At 43.1% G+C, this 22,486-nt stretch overlaps 2 protein-coding genes and 2 long non-coding RNA genes across 4 annotated transcripts in view; 2 read left to right on the top strand and 2 right to left on the bottom strand.

Annotated features, from left to right (window-relative positions):
- LOC308316196 overlaps positions 1–22,486 on the top strand; it is a 224,131-nt gene that overhangs the window by 10,372 nt on the left and 191,273 nt on the right. The window lies entirely within an intron of this gene.
- On the bottom strand, positions 2,139–3,675 carry LOC308315558 (ladderlectin-like; the record flags this gene model as incomplete). The annotated part of the gene is made up of 4 exons (XM_080763596.1): positions 2,139–2,699; positions 3,159–3,273; positions 3,423–3,554; positions 3,655–3,675. The coding sequence occupies 4 exons, from the start codon at positions 3,673–3,675 to the stop codon at positions 2,635–2,637; spliced, it is 333 nt and encodes a 110-aa protein (XP_080619722.1). The 3' UTR covers positions 2,139–2,634.
- Positions 3,679–13,313, bottom strand: LOC308315559. Its single transcript, XR_013964047.1, has 3 exons — positions 13,184–13,313; positions 4,388–4,476; positions 3,679–3,752 (listed from the first exon to the last, which is right to left on the bottom strand). It is a non-coding gene; the product is annotated as an uncharacterized lncRNA (long non-coding RNA).
- On the top strand, positions 15,935–22,484 carry LOC308315915 (uncharacterized protein; the record flags this gene model as incomplete). Its single annotated transcript, XM_080764184.1, has 4 exons — positions 15,935–16,215; positions 18,293–18,487; positions 21,208–22,137; positions 22,456–22,484. Exons 2-4 carry the CDS (start codon positions 18,367–18,369, stop codon positions 22,482–22,484), a joined length of 1,080 nt encoding a protein of 359 aa, XP_080620310.1. The 5' UTR covers positions 15,935–16,215; positions 18,293–18,366.

The raw sequence follows: 22,486 nt of genomic DNA, 5'->3' as shown, positions 1-22,486 counted from the left end.
TAGCTAAAGCACAACATAATGCTAACACAATAAGGGGTTCCCGCTCAAAATGTGTTAAGTCCGACGTCATTTAGTTTTTACGTCCGGGTCCAAAGTGGCACCAGCTCCCGTCCGCTGCTCATTGTAAATAGAATATCTAAACCCCATTTAATTATAAAGGGGTTCACATTTAACTGGGCCAATTTACGCAGCAGAATATCTGGATGTATGGTGTTAAAAGCCGAGCTGAAGTCGATAAAAAGTAGTCTGGCGTATGCCCCCTTACTTTCCAGGTGTTTCAAAGTGAGATGAGCTACTGTAGATATTGCATCGCATGTACTGCGTTTCTTAGAATATGCCAATTTGATACTGGTCTAGCTGGGGTCCTACCTCCTTTCGGAGTTCCTCTGTCAGGACCCTCTCCAGTGCTTTAACTACATTAGATATCATGTTATAGCCACAGGCCTATAATCGTTATTCTCCAGATCTCAGGCACTGTCTATTATGTGAGTCTAGTGACAGCTGGAAAAGCCTGTGCCATGCTGGGGCTAATTCCTCAGCACACGTTTTCAACAGGAAAGCATGCATTCCGTCTGGCCCTGTTGCTTTATCGGTCTGTATGGTTTTAAACACTTTACAGACGGTGTCCTGATTTATTACCATCCTGTTATTAACAACATCACAGTTCAGTTCATTAATCACCTTGTAGCATCCCTGAGAAGTGTCACATGGGCGCTTACTGTACGTCACGGCTAGAATACTGAATCTTCTGATGTGAGATCATCGCAGTATGCTAAACAATATGTGTATGGATTTCCTTTAATTAACAGCTTCTCTTCGCAAAGTGCGGTAATGTCAGTGCGATGATGTCCGGCGCATCATTTCATTTGTCATAATTGTGTCTTCAATCTCCAACTAGACAGAACACACCAGGTGTTTTATTCCCCCCCACACTGTAGGAATTATGAAAGAAAGGAGGTTTAAAATGAGCAAAGATTTTCCCCCCTTTCATTTTAGAACAAAGCCTGTGCTCTGGGGCCATCTAGTGGCCAGTGTGTTTCATTGCATCCAGGACGGATACAGTGAGTGGTGGCAGCTTGATTGATTGTTCGAAATATGTATTAACAGTTTGCAGAATTACAGTACATTTCAAGCAAAAACAAAGACTGTTAACTGTGAGTGGACGACCCAATTAAGCATTACACGTGTTTACAAGAGGGTCCACCATGTTCAATTCATCAAAACATTCAGAGACATACAAATAGACTGATTGATTGAAATATTTATTAACAGTTTGCAGAATCACAGTACATTTCAAGCACATGACGTAGCGATATCATCCTGATGACTACAAAACAATACTACAACATGACGTAGCGATGTCATCCTGATGACTACAAAACAATACTACAACATGACGTAGCGATGTCATCCTGATGACTACAAAACAATACTACAACATGACGTAGCGATGTCATCCTGATGACTACAAAACAATACTACAACATGACGTAGCGATGTCATCCTGATGACTACAAAACAATGACTACAACATGACGTAGCGATGTCATCCTGATGACTACAAAACAATGACTACAACATGACGTAGCGATGTCATCCTGATGACTACAAAACAATACTACAACATGACGTAGCGATGTCATCCTGATGACTACAAAACAATGACTACAACATGACGTAGCGATATCATCCTGATGACTACAAAACAATACTACAACATGACGTAACGATATCATCCTGATGACTACAAAACAATACTACAACATGACGTAGCGATATCATCCTGATGACTACAAAACAATACTACAACATGACGTAGCGATATCATCCTGATGACTACAAAACAATACTACAACATGACGTAACGATATCATCCTGATGACTACAAAACAATACTACAACATGACGTAGCGATATCATCCTGATGACTACAAAACAATACTACAACATGACGTAGCGATATCATCCTGATGACTACAAAACAATACAACAACATGACGTAGCGATGTCATCCGCCCTCGACCGGTTCATGAACCCGACATGGGATGGTGCCCGCCCAGGCTACCTGAGTCTCAGCAGACTGAGTTATTTCAATGATTTTTTTTATTGATTTTTTTGATGCAAGTAAAAGAGAGAAGAAAGATACGCCCGCACACCGAGTATCTGCTCGGTAAAGAGTTTTACATAATATTCAGAGTTTTCTTCTTTTTGATTGATGCAAGTAAAGACATTGAATCAAACCATCCATTCAATCAAACCATCCATTCCATTCATGTTCCTCTCATTAGTATCACCACAAGACCACTGGTAGTGACACTGGTATAGGGACCCTTTTGTTGTTTTAAGCATTATGTTGTACTTGTAGCTAATCAAAAATAGCAGATCTACAAGCTCACCAAGTGCCGCGCTACGAGTTCGTAGGTCTGCTATTTTTGAAAAATCGTGAAAATGTGGCCCAAATTAATTTGAATTTATATTATTTCAGAGCAAACTTTAAAGACGTTTTATTTATGCAGCTGTACTGTAGGCCTACTGCACTTTGACTTTGCAGGGCATAGATATTTTACTTAAAAGCCACTCACACTCACACACACACACACACACACACAGGTGTGTGTATAATCTCCACGTTATTCAGCGTATTTTGCAGACAGAGGGAAATGTGTCAAGGCATTCTTCATCATCCCACAGGTTAGATCCTAGAAACAGAAAGGTGAACATTAAATGAAAGACCCTAAAGTCTCATAGGTCTACTGTGTTACGTAAAGGTGCTGTTAGCGATCATTATCGTTATAATTTGTTTGTTTGACAACGTTGTTAAAAGGCAGTGGTGTAAAGTTACTAATGTAGCCTACATGTAGGCTACTCAAGTACTGTACTTAAGTAGCCTTCAATTTTGCCTCGGGCTACATTTAAGCCATTTGAATAGCCGATCTACAAGCTCACAATTCGTCGTCATGCGCATTGTGAGCTTGTAGATCTGCTATTATCAAAAGATTCAAATTCAGGTTTTCTTTTTGGTACTTCAAGTGCATTTCGAATTCTGTACTTTTTACTTATAACAGAGTATCTCTAGATTGCAGTAATGATACTTTTACCCAAGTAAAATATTTTAATACCTTTTTCCTATTTTCCATTGTTAAAAGATTGTGACTTACCTCCAAAGTTCATAATCATGCAGTTCTGTTGGTTTCCTTGATAGTTGTTAGGTTCTCCCTGGGCCCAGGCTGTGAAGTTCATTGGGCTGCCGTCACTCCAAAACCAAGCAGCATTCTAGACAGACGACATGCAACAACATAAATGCCAATACAATATACGACGCATTTGGATGAACCGATTACCGTTGCAATTTATTTTGGCTCAAGCCCCTTTTTACCTTAGATTGACTGGCCTATCGGTTCATGATGGTTATTGGTCCTTACCTGGCCTTCTACATCATAGCCACCGATCCACGCCATAGGCGATCCTTTAGAACGTATCAGGTCTTTAACGAACGTGTATTCTGCTTCGCTGTGAATGGATGCCAGGTGTCCGCCCAGTGACAAACAGGTTCGCTACAGAACATATCAACGGAAGAATATTATTCAAATAATGAATGCATATATACTGTAGATGCACAATAGAAATACAGTAGTTTGTGTTAGTTCATTCTACCTCTGCGTCAGCCCAGGTCATCTCGTACGGTAGGCCTAAGAATGTGTAGCAGAATATTTTCGAGTTTAGACACACACAACTCTTGGCTCTTGGCTCCCCTGAAAATACAGACACTTGAAGTCAACTGTTTGAAAGCAGCAATAACACCTAAACTAACGAAATCAGGAAATCCTAAAACAAACTGTAAGATAATAACTGTAAGAAACACGTCTGTGTTCAATTTAGTTTTTTTGTACCATTCCAAGATACTAGTATTAATACTGCAATGCAGAAATATTCTGCTACAAGTAAAAGTCTGAAAAGTATTGGTATCCAAATGTACTTAGGTACTAAAAGTACCAAAGGTTAAGGTAGGTCCCATTTCAAGTTATGATCAAATGTAGGCTAGCCTATATTGAAAATAGAAGATTTACAAGCTCACAGTCACAATGCATTGCATCATCGTGACAAAATGTGGGCTTGTACATCTGCTATTTTCCAATGGCCGAAATGTATATAGGGCTGGACAATGTTGAATGTTCTGTATTAATAGTAAGAATTGGCACACACACCCAATAAAGAGATGGAATTGCGAGTACTTTGTCCGCCATTTATTACATTTTTGGATGTGCTATCAATTACACATCCCATGAAGTCTTGTATTCATGGAGTCTTTTGTTTGTTTGTCGCACGCACGCTCGCGCGCGCACACACACAGTCACACACACACACACACACACACACACACACACACCAGGAGCAGCAGTAGTCAAGACCATCACAGCGCAGAGAAGTAGAGGCACACTCAGCATCCTCATGGTCATGATGACAAATTAATTCCTTCTAGAAAGAAGCAGAGAGACATGTTAGAGATACCTCAGAAAGTGTTATGGAAATTATACTGAAATACAGTTTAAAAATGCACTCTTACTGGGACCCTCCCCTATACACTCTGTACTGGGACCCTCCCCTATACACTCTGTACTGGGACCCTCCCCTATACACTCTGTACTGGGACTCTCCCCAAATACAGTTTAAACATACACACTAATATCTATAGAATGAATCATAGCATCTGTAGGGCGTCTATACCGTATGTCGTATGACGCCGAGAGGCTAAATCGAGGAAAAGTTTTGGTTGTCAGACTCGCTGCTTTAATGGTTGTCGTGCGAGAATCATTGCTCCGGGACAGGGCACTGCTTTTGTTATGTTTATTAAAGTTATCACAGCATAGTTAAAGTGATTTGCGGTCGACAAAGTTGGACATTCCCCGTTCACCCCCTCTCTCTCCATTCATGAAAATGCCACCGGTGAACAGTTGACTTTTACTACCTGTCTGACACCACCAAACACCACGTGACCATAGTAACCATAGCAACCATCGAGCTGTCTAACCTGTCCCCAACATTCCGGCCCCTAATTATTACATAACAAGACAGTAATAATTATCAATGCATAGGTGCAGTTCATGTTGAAAAATGGTTACATTACATTATTTTCACACCTTTTCTTTTTTGCGATTTTTTTGTGCGCAAGAAGTTCATAGTTCATTGCCAGTCTTGAAAAGAACCCCACGCAAAATCAAAACGAATTCAAAGTCATGAAAAAAGTCAAGTACTCCAATATCAGGGAAAAAGTAAATCCAGGTCCTTGGAAAAGGAGTGAAGCGTACCCCAATGTCAGGGAAAAAGTAAATCCAAATCCTTGGAAAAGGAGCGAAGCCTTCACGACTCCATAGACTCCTGAAGAAGGCAGATCTTTGTCACAGGTCTGCATAGAAGGCTGGTCCGGGTCTTGATCCGGACCTGTCGAACAAGTCCATTCCGATCTGGAATTGTCTCTGTAATCCTCCCAATGATCCAGGAGTTACGTGGTGCAGAATCATCGATTATGAGCACTATGTCGCCGGAGGTGAAGTTCCGCTTGATTTTTGTCCATTTCTGCCGTTCCTGTAATTGTGGCAGGTATTCCTTAACCCACCTCTTCCAGAAGAGATCCGAAATGTATTGCACCTGCTTCCATCTGCTGCGTGCGTAGCTGTCCTCCTTGTGGAACAGGCCAGGTGGTAAACTGGGCTTGACTTTCAGGAGCAGAAGATGATTGGGTGTTAAAGCCTCCAAGTCATTCGGGTCTGTGGATTCCTTAGTGAGAGGTCTACTGTTGAGAATCGACTCCACTTCACAGAGTACTGTATGGAGTCCCTCCTCATCCAGACTCTGTGTCCTCAAGGTGGAATTAAGAATCTTCCTGATGGAGCGAATTAACCTCTCCCATGCTCCGCCGTGATGTGATCCGGTAGGAGGGTTAAACGTCCACTTGATTCCTTTCAAAGAGAGCACGTCATTGATCTGCTGCAGGTTCCATCCTTCAATAGCTCGTTTCAGCTCACGCTCTGCACCGATGAAATTGGTGCCATTGTCAGAGCGCAGCTCTTTGATCTGTCCTCTTCTCGCAATGAAGCGCCTCAAGGCGTTGACGAATGAGTCGGTGTCCAAGGATGAGGCAACTTCAATGTGCACGGCTCTTATTGTCAAACATGTGAAGATCACTCCATATCTTTTCACAAGACTCCTGCCACGCTTGATATCGAATGGGCCGAAATAGTCGACCCCGACATAGGTGAACGGAGGTTCTCCTGTTGACACTCTGTCACTAGGCAAATCTGCCATTTGTTGTTGACCTGCGGCTCCATGTAGCCGACGACAGATGACACATCTAGAAATGATCTTCCTTATGGCAACCCCTGCAGCGGGGATCCAGTAGTGCTGGCGCAGCCTTGACAACATGTGGTTCCTACCGCCATGGCCAACGTCTTGATGTATCTGCCGTAGGATTAGGTCTGATATGTGGAGATCTTTAGCTATTATGGCTTGATGTTTAGACTCTTCGGGCATGGCAGCCTTACTAAGTCGGCCTCCGACTCTCAACACACCATCTTCCAGCATCGGACTGAGTTTGTAAATGTGGCTGTTCCCTTTCACACTCTCTCTTTTTTCAAGGCAAGAGAACTCCTCAGGGAACCGTCTTCTTTGACAGAACTTAATGATCTCCAGTTCGGCTCCTTTGATCTCTTCCAATGAGAGACAAACCTCCTTGTCGAGAACATCTTTGTGTCGAGTTCCATTTGATGCTGACTGAGAATCACGTCCAGTGACTTCTCTCCTCTTCCTGTTGTTCCAAAGTAAGGTTCTGAGCCTCAGGATCCATGCCATTACCCTTGTGAGGTGTCTCCAAGATGAACTGCGGTTGATCAAACGTGTTACATTATCTTCCTCCTCTTCTTCCACAGAGACGATGGCGGCTGACACCTTAACCTCAGGATCTCCAGAGGGAAGTTCTCCCAAGTTGTCTGGGTTAACAGGCCAAGTCTCCTCTGGTTGCATGAGAAATGGAGGTCCAGATATCCATGTCTCATTCTTGAGAAACAGCTCCGCCCTCATACCTCTGGAGGCAAGATCTGCAGGGTTGTGCAATGTATTCACATACCTCCACTGTGATGCCTCGGACATCTTGAGGATCTCTGTGACTCTGTTCGCCACAAAGATGCGAAACCTTGATGATTCGTTCTTAATGTATTTCAGCACGGAGGTGCTGTCTGACCAGAACACTGAGTCTTGCAATTGCAGTCTTAGCTCCTTCCTCCATAGCTTGTCCATGCGAGCTGCCACAACAGCCGCAGTCAACTCCATACGTGGGATGGTCACAGGCTTTAAAGGTGTCACCCTGGATTTTCCCATTATGAAGGCAATGTGAGCCTGGGAATGGTCATTGCGCAACAGCAGGTAGGTGACGGTGCCGTATCCCTCTTCACTTGCGTCAGTGAAGTGATGCAACTGGGCGCTGGTTGCTTCTCCAAAGTTGGGTGGTTTTACACATCGGCTGACGCTGAAGCCCTCCAACAGATGTAACTCCTTAAGCCATTCGGCCCACTCCTGTGCTGCAGATGTTGGTATGACATCGTCCCATCCTAGTCCCTTCCGGCATAGGTCTTGAATAATCCTTTTAGCTGTGAAGACCACAGGGGACAGGATTCCAAGAGGGTCATAGAAAGAGCTGACAGTAGAGAGGATTCCTCTACGTGTCAGTGGCCTGTCCTGAAAGGTTATACTGAACTTAAAGGTGTCAGACTGGACACACCAACGCACTCCCAGTGCCCTCTCGACTGGTAGGATGTCGTGGTCCAAATCCAAGTCTTTAACCTCCTTTGCTCTTTCCTCTTCCGGTATTGCTGCCAACACACGTCGACTGTTGCTCAGCCATTTAGTCAGATGAAAGCCTCCCTTGGCACAGAGGTTTACCAGGTCCTGGTAGAGCGATATGGCTTCATCCTCTGAGGCTATGGAAGCAAGACAGTCGTCGACGTAGAAACTGTGCATGATGGTCTCAAACACTTTCTGGCTGAAGAGCTTTTCATTATCTTCGGCACACCTCCGAAGGGCAAAGTTAGCACAGCTTGGTGATGATGTTGCGCCAAACAAATGGACAACCATCCTGTATTCCACCATTTGCTGATTGAAGTCCCCATTAGGCCACCAGAGAAACCGAAGTAAGTCTGCATCTGCCTCGGGCACTCGAACTTGATGGAACATGGCCTCGATGTCGGACATCAGAACAATGGGCTCCATCCTAAACCTGGTCAAGACTCCAACCAGCCCACTCGTCAAGTCAGGTCCTTGCAGGAGCTGTGCATTGAGCGATGCACCCTGGAATGATGCTGCACAATCAAAGACAACACGGATCTTTCCTTTCTTGGGATGATATACCCCGTGATGGGGAATATACCAAACCTTGCAGTCCCTCCGCTCCAGGCCTGTGGCTGGTACTCTCTCAGCGTATCCACTGGATATCAAGTTGTCCATAAATGCAGTGTAGTCCTTATGGAATGACGCATCCCTACTAAACCTCCTCTTTAGGTTGAGGGTGCGTTGCTCTGCAACCTTACGATTGTTGGGCATGCTGATGGTTTTGTCCTTCAGTGGCAATCCAACAACATAATGGCCATCAACGAGTTCCACAGTCTCATCAGCCATTTCCAAGAACTTACGATCCTCCCTCGACAGCCCTTGCAATTCATCCTGACTGTTTTCAGGGAAGTCTGTCTTGAACTGCTGGTTCCAGAGCTCATCGAGAGTGACTGCCGAGATCCTGTTAACGCTGACGGACGGAGTCACAGGGTTGTCGCTACTATCCCCTCCAAGTGGTCCATTTACAGTCCATCCAAGCATTGTTTTGACTGCGTATGGCCCTCCATCCATACTTCGGATGACTTCCAGTGGTTCCAAGGCTTTGGGAACGTTCAAACCAATCAACATTTCCACGTCTGCGTTGATCTGTGGCAGATAGACATGCCTCAGATGAGGCCATTTCTCCAGATCTTGCTGTCGTGGGATGTTGCTTCTGTTGACGGGCATCTGTTGTTGTGCGAAGATTTTTGGCATTGCACAGTACCGGTCACTGTCCAAGCCTGCAACTTCCAAGTCTGATGCAATGCAGCTGTCAACCACCTTCTCTTGGCCCATTGTCCGTAAAAGGATTCTTGTTTTTCTTCCAGAAAGTCCAAGCTTCTCCATCAGACCCACTGTACAGAAGGACGCTGAGCTCCCTGGGTCTAGGAAGGCATAGGTTTCCACTAACCCTTGACCTTTACTTGACTTCACCTTAACCGGTACGATGGCAAGTTTGCAATCTTGATCACCGGCCCCAGTCAGACCACCGGTGTGGATTTCAAATGGAGCTCTGTCTGAGTTGTTCCCGCCTTTCTCTGCGTCTGAATTATCATCGGAGTGGATGTGAAGCAAGCTAGGATGTCGTGAGCCACATTTCTTGCAAATCAGACGTTCCGTACACCGTCTGCTGATGTGCCCAGTGCACAGGCATCCAAAGCAGACTCCATGTTTCTTCAGAAACTCCATTTTCTCATCGTGAGCTTTCCTCTCCAATAGAGTGCAGGACGCTAGTGTGTGTCCTCCCTTTTTGCAGAAAAGGCATGTTTTCTCAGGTCTGCCCTCGTCTCTGTTCTCCCAATGAGCATCTCTTTCAACCGTTGCGAAAGTGGTGGCAAAGCTACTCCCTCTAGCCTGAAGACGAGGCGCTGGTTTGGCTCTTCCACTTTCATCCTGTATGTCTCCGAATACAGGGTCGGTAGCGATTCTCGCTTCACGCTCAATAAAGGTCACAATATCAGTGAACATGGTTCGTTTGCGATGCCTTTCTTGGATGCTACATGCTTCTGTTCGCCACTTGTCCCTCAACTTGTAGGGCAGCTTCTTGATCATAGCAAGCATGTTTGCGGATGTGTTCAAGTCACATAAGTTGTGCACGTCTTTCATTGCATTGCAACATCCTCGCAAGAACAGGCTGTATGCTTGCAAAGCTTTCCCGTCCTCTGACTTAATAGATGGCCACGAGAATATTTTCTCCATGTATGCGCATGCAATGACATGCTCATTTCCAAAGTGCTCCTGGAGTAAAGCCTTTGCTGTATCATATCCAGTGCCATCAGTCATGTGTTGACAGCTTCTGACTAGCTGTTGAGGCTGCCCCCTGGTGTATTGCTCTAGATAGTGCAGGCAATCTATGGAATTGTCGGTCCTCCGTTCTATGGTCTGCTTGAATGACTGCATAAAGCCATGATACTGCAGAGGGTCACCATCAAACAGCTGGATGTCTCTTTTGGGCAGTGAAGCGATGCATTGCTGATGCACCAACATTGACGTTATCTCATTTTGTTTGTTCATAATAGACATCATGTTGTTTTGTTCACTGCTGGTGTTCTTAGAAAGAGCCCATGGGAGAGGTTGTATATCTCTATGCAAAGACAATGGAGGCTCTGTAGCCTCTGGTGCCATGCTCCGTCTCTGTGTGAGCACTGAGGGCCCCTGGGAAGGTATGGCTCCATCAGGTTGTTTTTCCTTCGGCCGTGCTCCTCCAACCACAGTGGGTTGTCCTCTTCCATCCTTGTGTGGTGTGAATGACTTTGCATTAATGTTGAGGCCCTTTTCAAAATAGGAGTTCATTCCATCCGATCTCCTAGAAGCTACACTCAGCACCGATTTTCTAGAAGTGGCACTTCGCACCCCTGACCCAGAGGTTCTTAAGACGTTCAATTTAGCCACTGATGCGGCCATGTCTGAATCAAACTGTAGTTGTTCTTTTAGTTTTCTGATGTGGGCTTCTTGATCTTCAAGAGCATGCTTTTGTGGAAGCAACTTTTGCAGAGCCTTTAAAGCAGCCAAGTCGGCCTCGGTTCTGACACGTTCAGAAGCAGTTGAGGACACTCTTGACCTTATGGATTTTGAACCATGAGTTTTGCTGCTTACGTTGGATATGCTGTCACATGGTCTGACATCCTCCTGAGCGTCATCAACTTGATGTGACTGAGTCACATTTCCCACACCTCCATTTTCCTCCTCAGCAGCTTCATACTGCAGGGGGCTTTCATGAGCCTCTAGCTGAGGTCCTCCGATTTGTGAGGATTCTAACCAGGCATTAACATCCTCAATAAGACCATCTGTATGTCTTTTAATCTTTGAGAACCATTCATTTTGCTTTCTTTGTTCATCGGATGGGACAAGAGGCATTAAAGAGACATGAAGTTCATTAGAAGTGTGAGACAGTTGCATCAAAACATTGAGTTGTCTTGTAACCACTGAAATGTTTTTGTCATCTTTCATGAGCTCTTTCATGGAGGTTGCCAGAGACTTTATTTCGTCTACTTTCTTTTTGCGTTCCTTTTGAATTAATTCAATTTTATTTGCAAGAGCCTTTTCCGTGAGATTTATTTTCCTTTTTTCCTTATCCGGTTTCCCGACGTTTGAATCCACTTTCGTTTCACTCATTTTTAATGTACAGTTAAATGACACGGTCACAATAAGGATCCAATGCAAGCCAACCAGCCACATAGAACAGCCACAGCGATCGGCGATCACAAGCGGCGATGCACGTTAATTGTTTGACAGTTGACTTGACCAGTGGTGGAAAATAACGAAGTACAATTACTTCGTTACTGTACTTAAGTACAAGTTTGGAGAATTTGTACTTTTATTGACTACTTTTCTTTTGCTGTATTTTTACTTTTACTTCGTTACATTTACAAGGAAAAAATCGTACTTTTAATGCGCTATATTTAAAATCGGACACCTCGTTACTCGCTACAAATTAAATAATAAAATCTTATATTTGTCTTACTGGAGGAATGCGCAGTTGAGAATTGAACAGGGCTGCTCCACTCTCAGATAATAGGGGGCGGAGTTGTGTTCTGCTGCCTGGCCTGCTTTGAAGACGGCAAGACGCACACACTGTGTTGTTTTGTCACACGCATTCAACATGGATGCATTAAACATGCCTTAATATTTAGCGGAAAACCAACCAATAAGTCCCTATCCGACACAAATTAACTAATCTTTCTCAGCCGTCACTGGAGCGCGCATCTAGCTACTGCATGATGATCATGCACGCTGACAGACAGCAGACACTGTCCCAACTCCTAACACAAACACTGAGGGAACTTGTTGTTGTACACACATAATGTGCCACGAAAAATAGCTTCCAATAGCTTAGTTGGTTATTATCGCTTCGAGGAGGTACGTGTCCATAATATCGCCACGAACGGCCAACAAAAGACATCTCTCTTCCACAGTGAATGAAGCCTAATTTATTCTTCGCCGTACAAAGTGTTCCGTGCTGAAAATAGCTGATATACAAGCTCACAACTCGTCGCGTCCGGACACGTTGTGAGCTTGTAGATCAGCCAACCCCAGCATGCGGAGATGCAGGCTCTGAGAACATTCAGAAACTTTTGCCTTCACAATAAAAGCATGCAAAAGCCCATATAGAGAAGGATAAATAATTCGGTGACATTTCACATTGCAAAAGAGCAATTTTTGTAAAATGTAAAAAATATATAAAAATTAAAGCAAAAAAATAACGAAAAAGAACTATAAAAAATTTGGAATGATGAACTATGAACGGAACTAGTTCATTTTAAAAATGTTGAACTGTGAACTGAACTATAGTTCCTAAAAAAAAAGAACTTTCCCAACACGATGTATGCTGTTGGGGGTTCTGTATTTTCAGTATTTTTTGGAATAAAGCCACTTTTGACAGGATGACAATTTTGGAAATTCATTTCTTTGTATTCATTTTGAAAATAATTTTGTATTTTGTACTTTGTACTTGTACTTTGTAATTTTTACTTTTATACTTAAGTACATTTTACGCCGGGTAAATTTTTGTACTTAAGTACATTTTATTTGAGGTACTTTTATACTTTTACTTAAGTAACTTTCTTAATGGGCACTTTGTACTTTTACTTAAGTAATTTTCAAGTAGAGAATCAGTATTTTACTTAAGTAAAATATTTTTGTACTTTTTCCACCACTGGACTTGACACACAATAGCGTTAGCCCGGCGGGCTGCAGTGCACACACATCCACAGTGTATTCAACACAATGACAGTTTCCACTCGGCGGTGGATCCAGCTCAAACTGTTCCAAACAATCCAATAAGATTCAACAGAAGAACGAAACGGGTCGGGTTGTGCTACGTTACCGCCTGTCAGTTGTGAATGCGCTCCGGTCCTTGGTGTGTGATCATTCCATTGCTTTGCGTGTTTTGCTCGTTTGCTCCGCGTGCAAAGTGTGACTTGTCAGGTCCTTCTGTGGCTCCAATTCTTGTGTTTTGTGTCACTCTTTGTCGACAATGTAGGGCGTCTATACCGTATGTCGTATGACGCCGAGAGGCTAAATCGAGGAAAAGTTTTGGTTGTCAGACTCGCTGCTTTAATGGTTGTCGTGCGAGAATCATTGCTCCGGGACAGGGCACTGCTTTTGTTATGTTTATTAAAGTTATCACAGCATAGTTAAAGTGATTTGCGGTCGACAAAGTTGGACATTCCCCGTTCACCCCCTCTCTCTCCATTCATGAAAATGCCACCGGTGAACAGCTGACTTTTACTACCTGTCTGACACCACCAAACACCACGTGACCATAGTAACCATAGCAACCATCGAGCTGTCTAACCTGTCCCCAACAGCATCCTCTCACCTTATTTGAGTAACAGATGATGTCTGTGAGGACAAGATGAGATGAGACCGGTTCTTATAACGTCAGTGGTGCTCCCCAGTCCCGCCCCCAGCCACGCCCCCCCTTCCCCCCCCCCAGCGGTGGGTTTTTTTTCCGGTTAGGCCCACGAGATTTTATCTTTTACCAAAAATACACAAAATCCCGGAATCATGGACAATACCATATGAAATTCCACCCGGGAGACCAATTGTGTCGGACTGTGGCAGTGAGACTTATCAGACAGCAGAGCAAAGGGAACAAACCTTCTGAAATGCCATGAAGTAACTTGAGTCCATATAACACATGATCTGTGCCCCAAATATTCTCCATTGATACTGCTGGCCCAGAATGCTTTTGTGGCATAGCCACCTTTTGTTGTCCATTCCCGGCCATGGCACTACAAAAAACTTAAGAAACAAATAAAAAACAAATGAACAGGTTCAACAATATTACACCTCGGGTGTCACTTTGATTACCACCAAAAATATAAACAAATTAACAGGTTCAACAATATTACACCTCGGGTGTCACTTTGATTACCACCAAAAATATAAACAAATGAACAGGTTCAACACTATTACACCTCAGGCGTTACTTTGATTAACAACGGATGGCGAGAGAAGAAATGTTCTAGAATAAATTATCTTCCCCCTTTCTTCCCTTCTTTTTCTTTAAGAAAGACTGTTGGCTCTTTTCTTTCTTCCTTTTCCCTCCTTTTTCTTTTACTTACAATTTACAAAAAGCTGCTAGACTATAATCACTTAGGGGTTTAGTTTAGCAAATCAAAACATTCATATTCTGCCACAACCATCACCATTCTATTAATAACAGTAGAAGTTGTTTTAGAACTCTGTCGTTCAACTGTATATTACTCTATTCATTTGACATAATCACACTCATCTATTACTAAACCGAATAGGACATACAGTACAACACATACAGTATATCTAGAACATAAAAACATAAGATGACAACACTGGGATGTTAGTATTGGGATGTAAAAGACACCCTAATCATAATATGAAGCTTATACATACAACAGATGAAACCCTCCACCAAAAAATACACCCTGTGGGACAGGCATGGTGCTGGCATAGGGTGGTGGGCGGAGATTCCTTAACTTTCTTTGTTTCCTCTCAATTTCTTCCTCAGTCTCTTCCTTATAGTTTCTTCCTTAGTTTCTTGTTTTAATAACAAAGGCCCGGATTCATGGACAATACCATATGAAATTCCACCCGGGAGACCAATTGTGTCGGACTGTGGCAGTGACCTATAGCCCTGAAACATGACTGCCATGATGATTATCATGACAGTCATGACGTAACTGCACCCTATTTTTGGCGCTCGCTGCATTTACAAGATTTACGTATATATAAACATTCAGATTTCAAATATAAAGTACTCACAATTTGTCCCACGGGTGTTAGTTAGTAGCAGCACCAGCGATTAGAATTGCTGCATCCCGCGTTGTTTAATAAAAAGCATTTTTGTCCGAGCGCCCCGGCTACTTTTTTCAAACGGGGTTCGTTTGGGAAATCCACAGTTGCACACCGGGAGCGCACTCGCCTATTAGTCTGTATTGGCAGGGCGGTCAGAGTAACTATATCGAACACACCGAACACACCCGCGGGCGCGTAGTTGAAAGCCAATGGGAAAATAACAGCTCGGATAAAAATGCTTTTCTCTATTCTCTATAGATTCTCTCAATTTCGCAACCTACTTTGTAATGAAGGGTAGAAAAGAAAAGCAGTGCACCTATGATGGTTTCCTTTTTTGCCTATAAATATTTGTAGACGTCTTAAAATGTTATGATGAATTGAACAAGGTGGACCCTCTTGTAAACAAGTGTAATGCTTTATTAAGTCGTCCACTCGCATTTAACAGTTTTTGTATTGAATTGTGCTTGAAATGTACTGTAATTCTGCAAACTGTTCAATCAATCAATCAATCAATCAAATTAAGATATATTAAGGGCTATAGCCTAAGGGCTATATATGCACTCCAGTGAACTGAATGTTATAACTGTTATAAATGCTCATGAAAATACACAGAAACATAATTTGCGTTATATATTTTCGTTTACATGCTTAATATATTGTTTTAATGTGCAAATTCATCGTTTTTGGTTACTCTAGAGAGCATACTTTTACTCTGAAGAGCTCGATCGGCCACTGCATGGAAGTCTTATCCTTGCTAGTTTATCCTTGTTCACTATAGCACTGGTAAACACATCATGATCCACCGTCCGTCCAGTGAGTGTGTACAGGAGAGCCGAAGAGAGTGAACGTGATACAGTAGATAAAGTCTGTTCAACCTTTTTGTGTAACTTATGTCTGAGATTGTCTTAGCACGACTGTCTGTGTGAGGAATTCCCACACACTGTTCAAAGACGGTTTGTTTTGTACTCTCGCTAATGCTAACGGTAATGCTGCTATAGGATCATTTCCATTCTAATACAGTCAATCAAGACACTTTCGAGCTGTTTTTTTACCAGAAGAAATGTCGGTGAAGCCGTGAAGGTATGCTTTTGTTTTGTTTATAAGAATGTAACTTGGGTGTGTTGGCCTGAAAGAAAAGGGGCATGGTTTTGAGTATTAATGGCAGTGAGCCAGAACCGTGTTTACCTGAAAGAAATAAACAATGTTTGTATTATTATTATTAGTAGCATTATCATTTACACAAATCTACATAATGGATGGTCCGTATAGGAGCTCAAAATGATGTAGCCTATTATGCATTTTTGTCATTTTAGTCGTAGAAACACAATGCAATATAAAACCACTGTACACTCTTTTTTTTTAAATTCATACTCCATACTTCATAGTGCTGACAAAAAGTCAGTTCGGGATGGGTCCTATATAGCCCCTTTCGGCACCCTCGGGTTACCTTTTCTGAAGTTTGGACGCAGCACCCTAGGGTCCCTGACAGCACCAGGGTTAGGGTGCTCGGTGTGAGGCAGACAGTAACGTAGGGACACGCAGCTAGTAGCCAGCAGTCGCCGCTCGGGAGGCGGTACAATACAATGGGACATTGTATCTGACACATCTGGCTGAGAATGTGTCCGCTGTTGACAACTGATACTGATATTAGTTTTATTGCTGAGAAGTTGAACATCACTGCAGCCAGCTCTATGGAGCTATCCAAAGCATTTGGAAAACGGCTTGTGTCTCGTCCAAACGCCCAGTGTTTCCTTGGCTTCAACGGCAGGAAATTTGAACTTGAACCTTGGCTGCATGGATGAATGAGGAAATACCGCTGGAGTGCCAAAATGAATTTTACCTGCCATAGTATCAACCCCTTAGCCCTGTGTCGGATCTGTGGTTAGACTGCCATAGTATCAACCCCTTAAGCTTAGCCCTACATGTGTTGGATCTGTGGTTTGACTGCCATAGTATCAACCCCTTAGCCCTGTGTTGGATCTGTGGTTAGACTGCCATAGTATCAACCCCTTAGCCCTGTGTCGGATCTGTGGTTAGACTGGCATAGTATCAACCAACCCCTTAGCCCTGTGTCAGATCTGTGGTTAGACTGGCATAGTATCAACCCCTTAGCCCTGTGTCGGATCTGTGGTTAGACTGCCATAGTATCAACCCCTTAGCCCTGTGTTGGATCTGTGGTTAGACTGCCATAGTATCAACCCCTTAGCCCTGTGTTGGATCTGTGGTTAGACTGCCATAGTATCAACCCCTTAGCCCTGTGTTGGATCTGTGGTTAGACTGCCATAGTATCAACCAACCCCTTAGCCCTGTGTCGGATCTGTGGTTAGACTGCCATAGTATCAACCCCTTAGCCCTGTGTTGGATCTGTGGTTAGACTGGCATAGTATCAACCCCTTAGCCCTGTGTCGGATCTGTGGTTAGACTGCCATAGTATCAACCCCTTAGCCCTGTGTCGGATCTGTGGTTAGACTGCCATAGTATCAACCCCTTAGCCCTACATGTGTTGGATCTGTGGTTAGACTGCCATAGTATCAACCCCTTAGCCCTGTGTCGGATCTGTGGTTAGACTGCCATAGTATCAAGTATCAACCCCTTAGCCCTACATGTGTTGGATCTGTGGTTAGACTGCCATAGTATCAACCCCTTAGCCCTGTGTTGGATCTGTGGTTAGACTGGCATATTCGCCGATACCGATATGACCCGATATGACAAATAAGGGCCGATCCGATACCGATATAGTACCGGACATCTCTAGTTGTAACTTGGGGATGCACATTTCTCGCCTACAATATCAATCTCATTATCTTTGCATTCAAGGTTCATATTTTGGAGAGGTTTAGTTTAGTGGGTTTAGTTATTGCCTTTAATTTCTGCAAATTATATCCGTGTTATAATCTCCACTAGGTTTCCAGTTCTTAACCCATTTTGGGCGGGCACCCCTTTTGGTGTTAGCATTATGTTATGCTTTATCTATTGAAAAATAGCAGATCTACAAGCTCATAGCGTGCCACCGAGTGGCGCGCTATGAGCTTGTAGATCTGCTATTTTTGAACGACCGACATAGAAACGTAGCTTTTTCAGAAAACTGTCGGGTTGTAGAAGATTCTTTTTTAATCTGTCAGAATGGGTTAAAGTCATTGTTATTGCTTCATTTCAGAGCAGTGTGTGTGTGGCGTCCAGACTGCAGGTGAAGATGAACTCTCCAGCCTCATAAGAACTACAATACCCACGATGCATCACTCCCAGGTGAAGATGAACTCTCCAGACTCGGCCAGGGACGTTTCTGTTAAACGGGAAGAACCCGAAGACATTTCTATTAAACAGGAGGACCCTGAAGACCAACCAAACCTCCGTACGTATTTTCACTATATGGTGACCTCGATTGGTAAATAATCAATGATAACATTGAGATATTATTCATATAGCCATTATTACATGTCACTAAACAAGAATGAACTCGGTCATGCTATGAACATGTATGAACGTCTACAGCAGGGGTGGGCGGCCCCCACCTTCACTTAAAGGTAGAGTAAGTGATTTCACTTAATTCAAATATCACGTATTTTTTTGTTTTGTTGTGATAATCCTCTCTACTATAGAGTGTGCTGACCATATAAGGAGTTCCTCCCTGTCCCCAGTTAACCCCTGGGGGTCAAAAAACCTTAGGTTTCGTTTTTGACTCTCTATCCTGATTGGACGAAGGCTTAGTTCCCACAGCCAAAAACGAAACCTACGGTTTTTTGAGTGAAATCACTTACTCTTACCTTTAAAGGAGAATTCCATGCTAGAAGGCTTTCTTACATTTCTTTAAAAAGGTAGGTGGCTAGCGCACATCCAGTTCCTGTCTGGTGCTGGACTACGGTAAGTACAGTGAAGAGAGGAGAGTCCGCACACAGGTTTGCTCCAAGGTGTTTGCTTTTTATTCAATACACCATTAATAAGACAACGTTTCGGCCGTGAACGGACGGCCTTCATCAGGTGATAATCGGCAGTATGTGTGACGACTCCCTTTTAAACCCAGTCGTCACATCACGTGACTGATGACGACTGCATGGGCAGGTGATTCACTAACAACAAATTAAGTGACATGACAATAAATATACCAATATATATGAACATGAATAACCACCACAGCAAGCAAGTTTACAATAAGGCAACACAGTTTCAAAAGAACAGTTTTTTTTTTTTTTTTTTTGCTTGTTAGTGTGATTGCCCTGAGGGCAATCAGACTATTGTTTTACTGCTCTGACTTTATTTTGGCGTGCTACTCCTCCCACAGTTTTTGTTGCACGCACTCGAGCCATATGTCAAAACGACGGGCTACATCGGGAATCGTGTGCGTGTGCTTTGCTAAGACATTTGTTGGATAGTTTAATTGATATGAATTAATTAGAATTTCCACATAGACATGAATGGGAAAATGGGAAAATGCAAAAACTCACTTTCAAGTATTTTTTCCTCTGAGACCGTAAGGGCTATACTCACAAGACTTGGAGGAGAGATTCATAATAATTACTAAAATTAATTACCGTAGAAGTATACCGGTCGGCCTCATGGTGGCGCTATAACAGCCAACTTTACGATTTTGGGTATAACTCTTGAACCGTAGGTCGTAAAATCAAAAAGTTTGAGACTTACTACAGTTTACTGGTAGTGGTACTACCCCCCCATGAGACTTATTTGTTTATAAACATTTGGTATTTGTTTATAAACATTTTGGTATTTGTTTATAAACATTTGGGATTTGTTTATAAACATTTTGTTATTTGTTTACAAACATTTGTAAACAAGCTGTCAAGATGAGTTAGTTAGTTATGTATTTATTTAAAGCAGTGGCTATCAAAGGTGTGATCCAGGGACCCTCATGGTTCCTTGAGGGGGTTCCAAATGGACCCTTACAGGTCTGTAACTCTGAGAGTGTAACACATGGACCCAAATGGACCCTTACAGGTCTGTAACTCTGAGAGTGTAACACATGGACCCAAATGGACCCTTACAGGTCTGTAACTCTGAGAGTGTAACATATGGACCCAAATGGACCCTTACAGGTCTGTAACTCTGAGAGTGTAACATATGGACCCAAATGGACCCTTACAGGTCTGTAACTCTGAGAGTGTAACACATGGACCCAAATGGACCCTTACAGGTCTGTAACTCTGAGAGTGTAACACATGGACCCAAATGGACCCTTACAGGTCTGTAACTCTGAGAGTGTACGAATGGAACCAAATCATGGACCCTTACAGGTCTGTAACTCTGAGAGTGTACTAGTACAAATGGAACCAAATGGACCCTTATATAACTTTTAACTCTGATACTGTACAAATGGAATCAAATGGGACTATTATGGGTCCATCTGGTTTTACTCTCAGAGTTATGGGGGTCTTTGAAATTAAAAGGTTTAAGAACCTGTAGGCCTATGCAATGGCTTACACCCCCCATTAGACTTACTGGTAGTGGTCCTACCCCCCCCATGAGACTTACTACAGGTCAACTGGTAGTGGTCCTACCCCCCCCATGAGACTTATTTGTTTATAAACATTTGGTATTTGTTTATAAACATTTGGGATTTGTTTATAAACATTTTCTTATTTGTTTACAAACATTTTGGTATTTGTTTATAAACATTTGGGATTTGTTTATAAACATTTTGGTATTTGTTTACAAACATTTGTACCGAGTGGCGCGCTACGAGCTTGTAGGTTTGCTATTTTTGAAAAATCGAAGAACGACTGACATAGAAACATAGCTCTTTCAGAAAACTGTCAGGATGTAGAAAACATTTTTAGAATCTGATCTCAGGGCAAAATGGGTTATACTGTAGAATCTACACTGTAGATCAGGGGTGGACAACTTTGACGATGGCGAGGGCCAATAATATATTTCCACACTCACTCCAGAGGGGCCACAGTGGCCAGAAACACCCGTAATAACCTGTCACTAATTCATTAACTGTTTGGTCAATGGTCAAGTATGTGAGAGCTCATTTTCTACCTGGAACATCGACAATGGAATGAATACTTCAGGAATCGCAGTATTAACTATTAATGTAATCTTAATCTGCTCCTATAGACATCCTGCACGTGATTGTGTGCAAAGAGGAGGATTCTATTGAACAGGAGAGGAGCCCCAGTCTTCTCCAGGAGGAACCAGAGCCTCCACACGTTGAAGTAAAACAGGAGGAGCTTAAAGAAGAACAGGAGGAGCTACTTCAAAGACCCGAGCACCCCCATGGGTCGATGTTGACATTACTAGCAGTGAAAGGTGAAAAAGACAATGACGACGAAGCAGAAGACGTCTCTTCCCACTGCTCTGAAGTTGAAGTCGAACTTGAATCCGACACTGAAGTCACTGACGACAGCGATGACTGGGAGGAGACCAGTGAAGACGTCGATGACCAACGGCGTGACAAGAGTTTGAGTGAGTCGGCTCCCGTGAAGACACGCCAGCGTGTCCACACTGGAGAAAAAGCTTTCCCCTGTAAACGTTGTGACAAGAGTTTCAGTGACTCAGGTTCCCTGAAGAAACACGAGCGGCAGCGTGTCCACAATGGGGAAAAAGCTTTCTCCTGTAAACATTGTGACAAGAGTTTCGGTAGCTCCGGTAACATGAATAGACACCAGCGTGTCCATACTGGAGAGAAACCGTACCCGTGTAAACTTTGCGGAAAGTGCTTCAGTGGCTCAACTGTTCTGAAGAGGCACCAGCATTTCCATACTGGAGTAAAACCATACCAGTGTAAATATTGTGACAAGAGTTACAGTTTGTCAGCTGACCTCAAGAGACACCAGCGCATCCACACTGGAGAAAAGCCTTTCCAGTGTAAACTGTGTAAAAAGCGTTTCAATGAATCTGGTCATCTGAAGGCACACCAGTATGTCCACACAGGAGAGAAACCTTTCCACTGTAAACATTGTGACAAGAGTTTCATAAACTCGGGTAACCTGAGTAAACACCAGCGCATTCACACCGGAGAGAAACCTTTCCACTGTAAACATTGTTGTAACTCCCTCCGAGCACAGACAGACACATGTGGTTTCCTCATACTGATTTATTTGAAGGCGATCTCCAAACACACCGTGAAAACTATAAACAAACAATAAAACAACCACGTTACAATTAACACAAAGTGACATGCACAGCATGTAGATGCAAACAGTTTTACATAAGTAAAATACAAACAAAACAAACAACAAATACCTCGTTGGCTGCGTGCATAACAAGGAGGGGATTTACTTGAGTCTTCAGGTCCTTATAACCTTTGCTTAATGACAGTTACAGTCTCTTGTGAACTTTCTTATAAAGTCTTTGTGTGACCAGTGCAGGAGCTTCTGCACCTTGCTGCTTAGTG

The sequence above is a fragment of the Protomyctophum bolini genome (assembly GCF_963924005.1).
Source record: "Protomyctophum bolini genome assembly, chromosome: 5".
Lineage (NCBI taxonomy): Eukaryota > Metazoa > Chordata > Actinopteri > Myctophiformes > Myctophidae > Protomyctophum > Protomyctophum bolini.
Note: the sequence above shows the minus strand (reverse complement) of the source record. Positions and strands in the feature narration are given on the sequence as shown.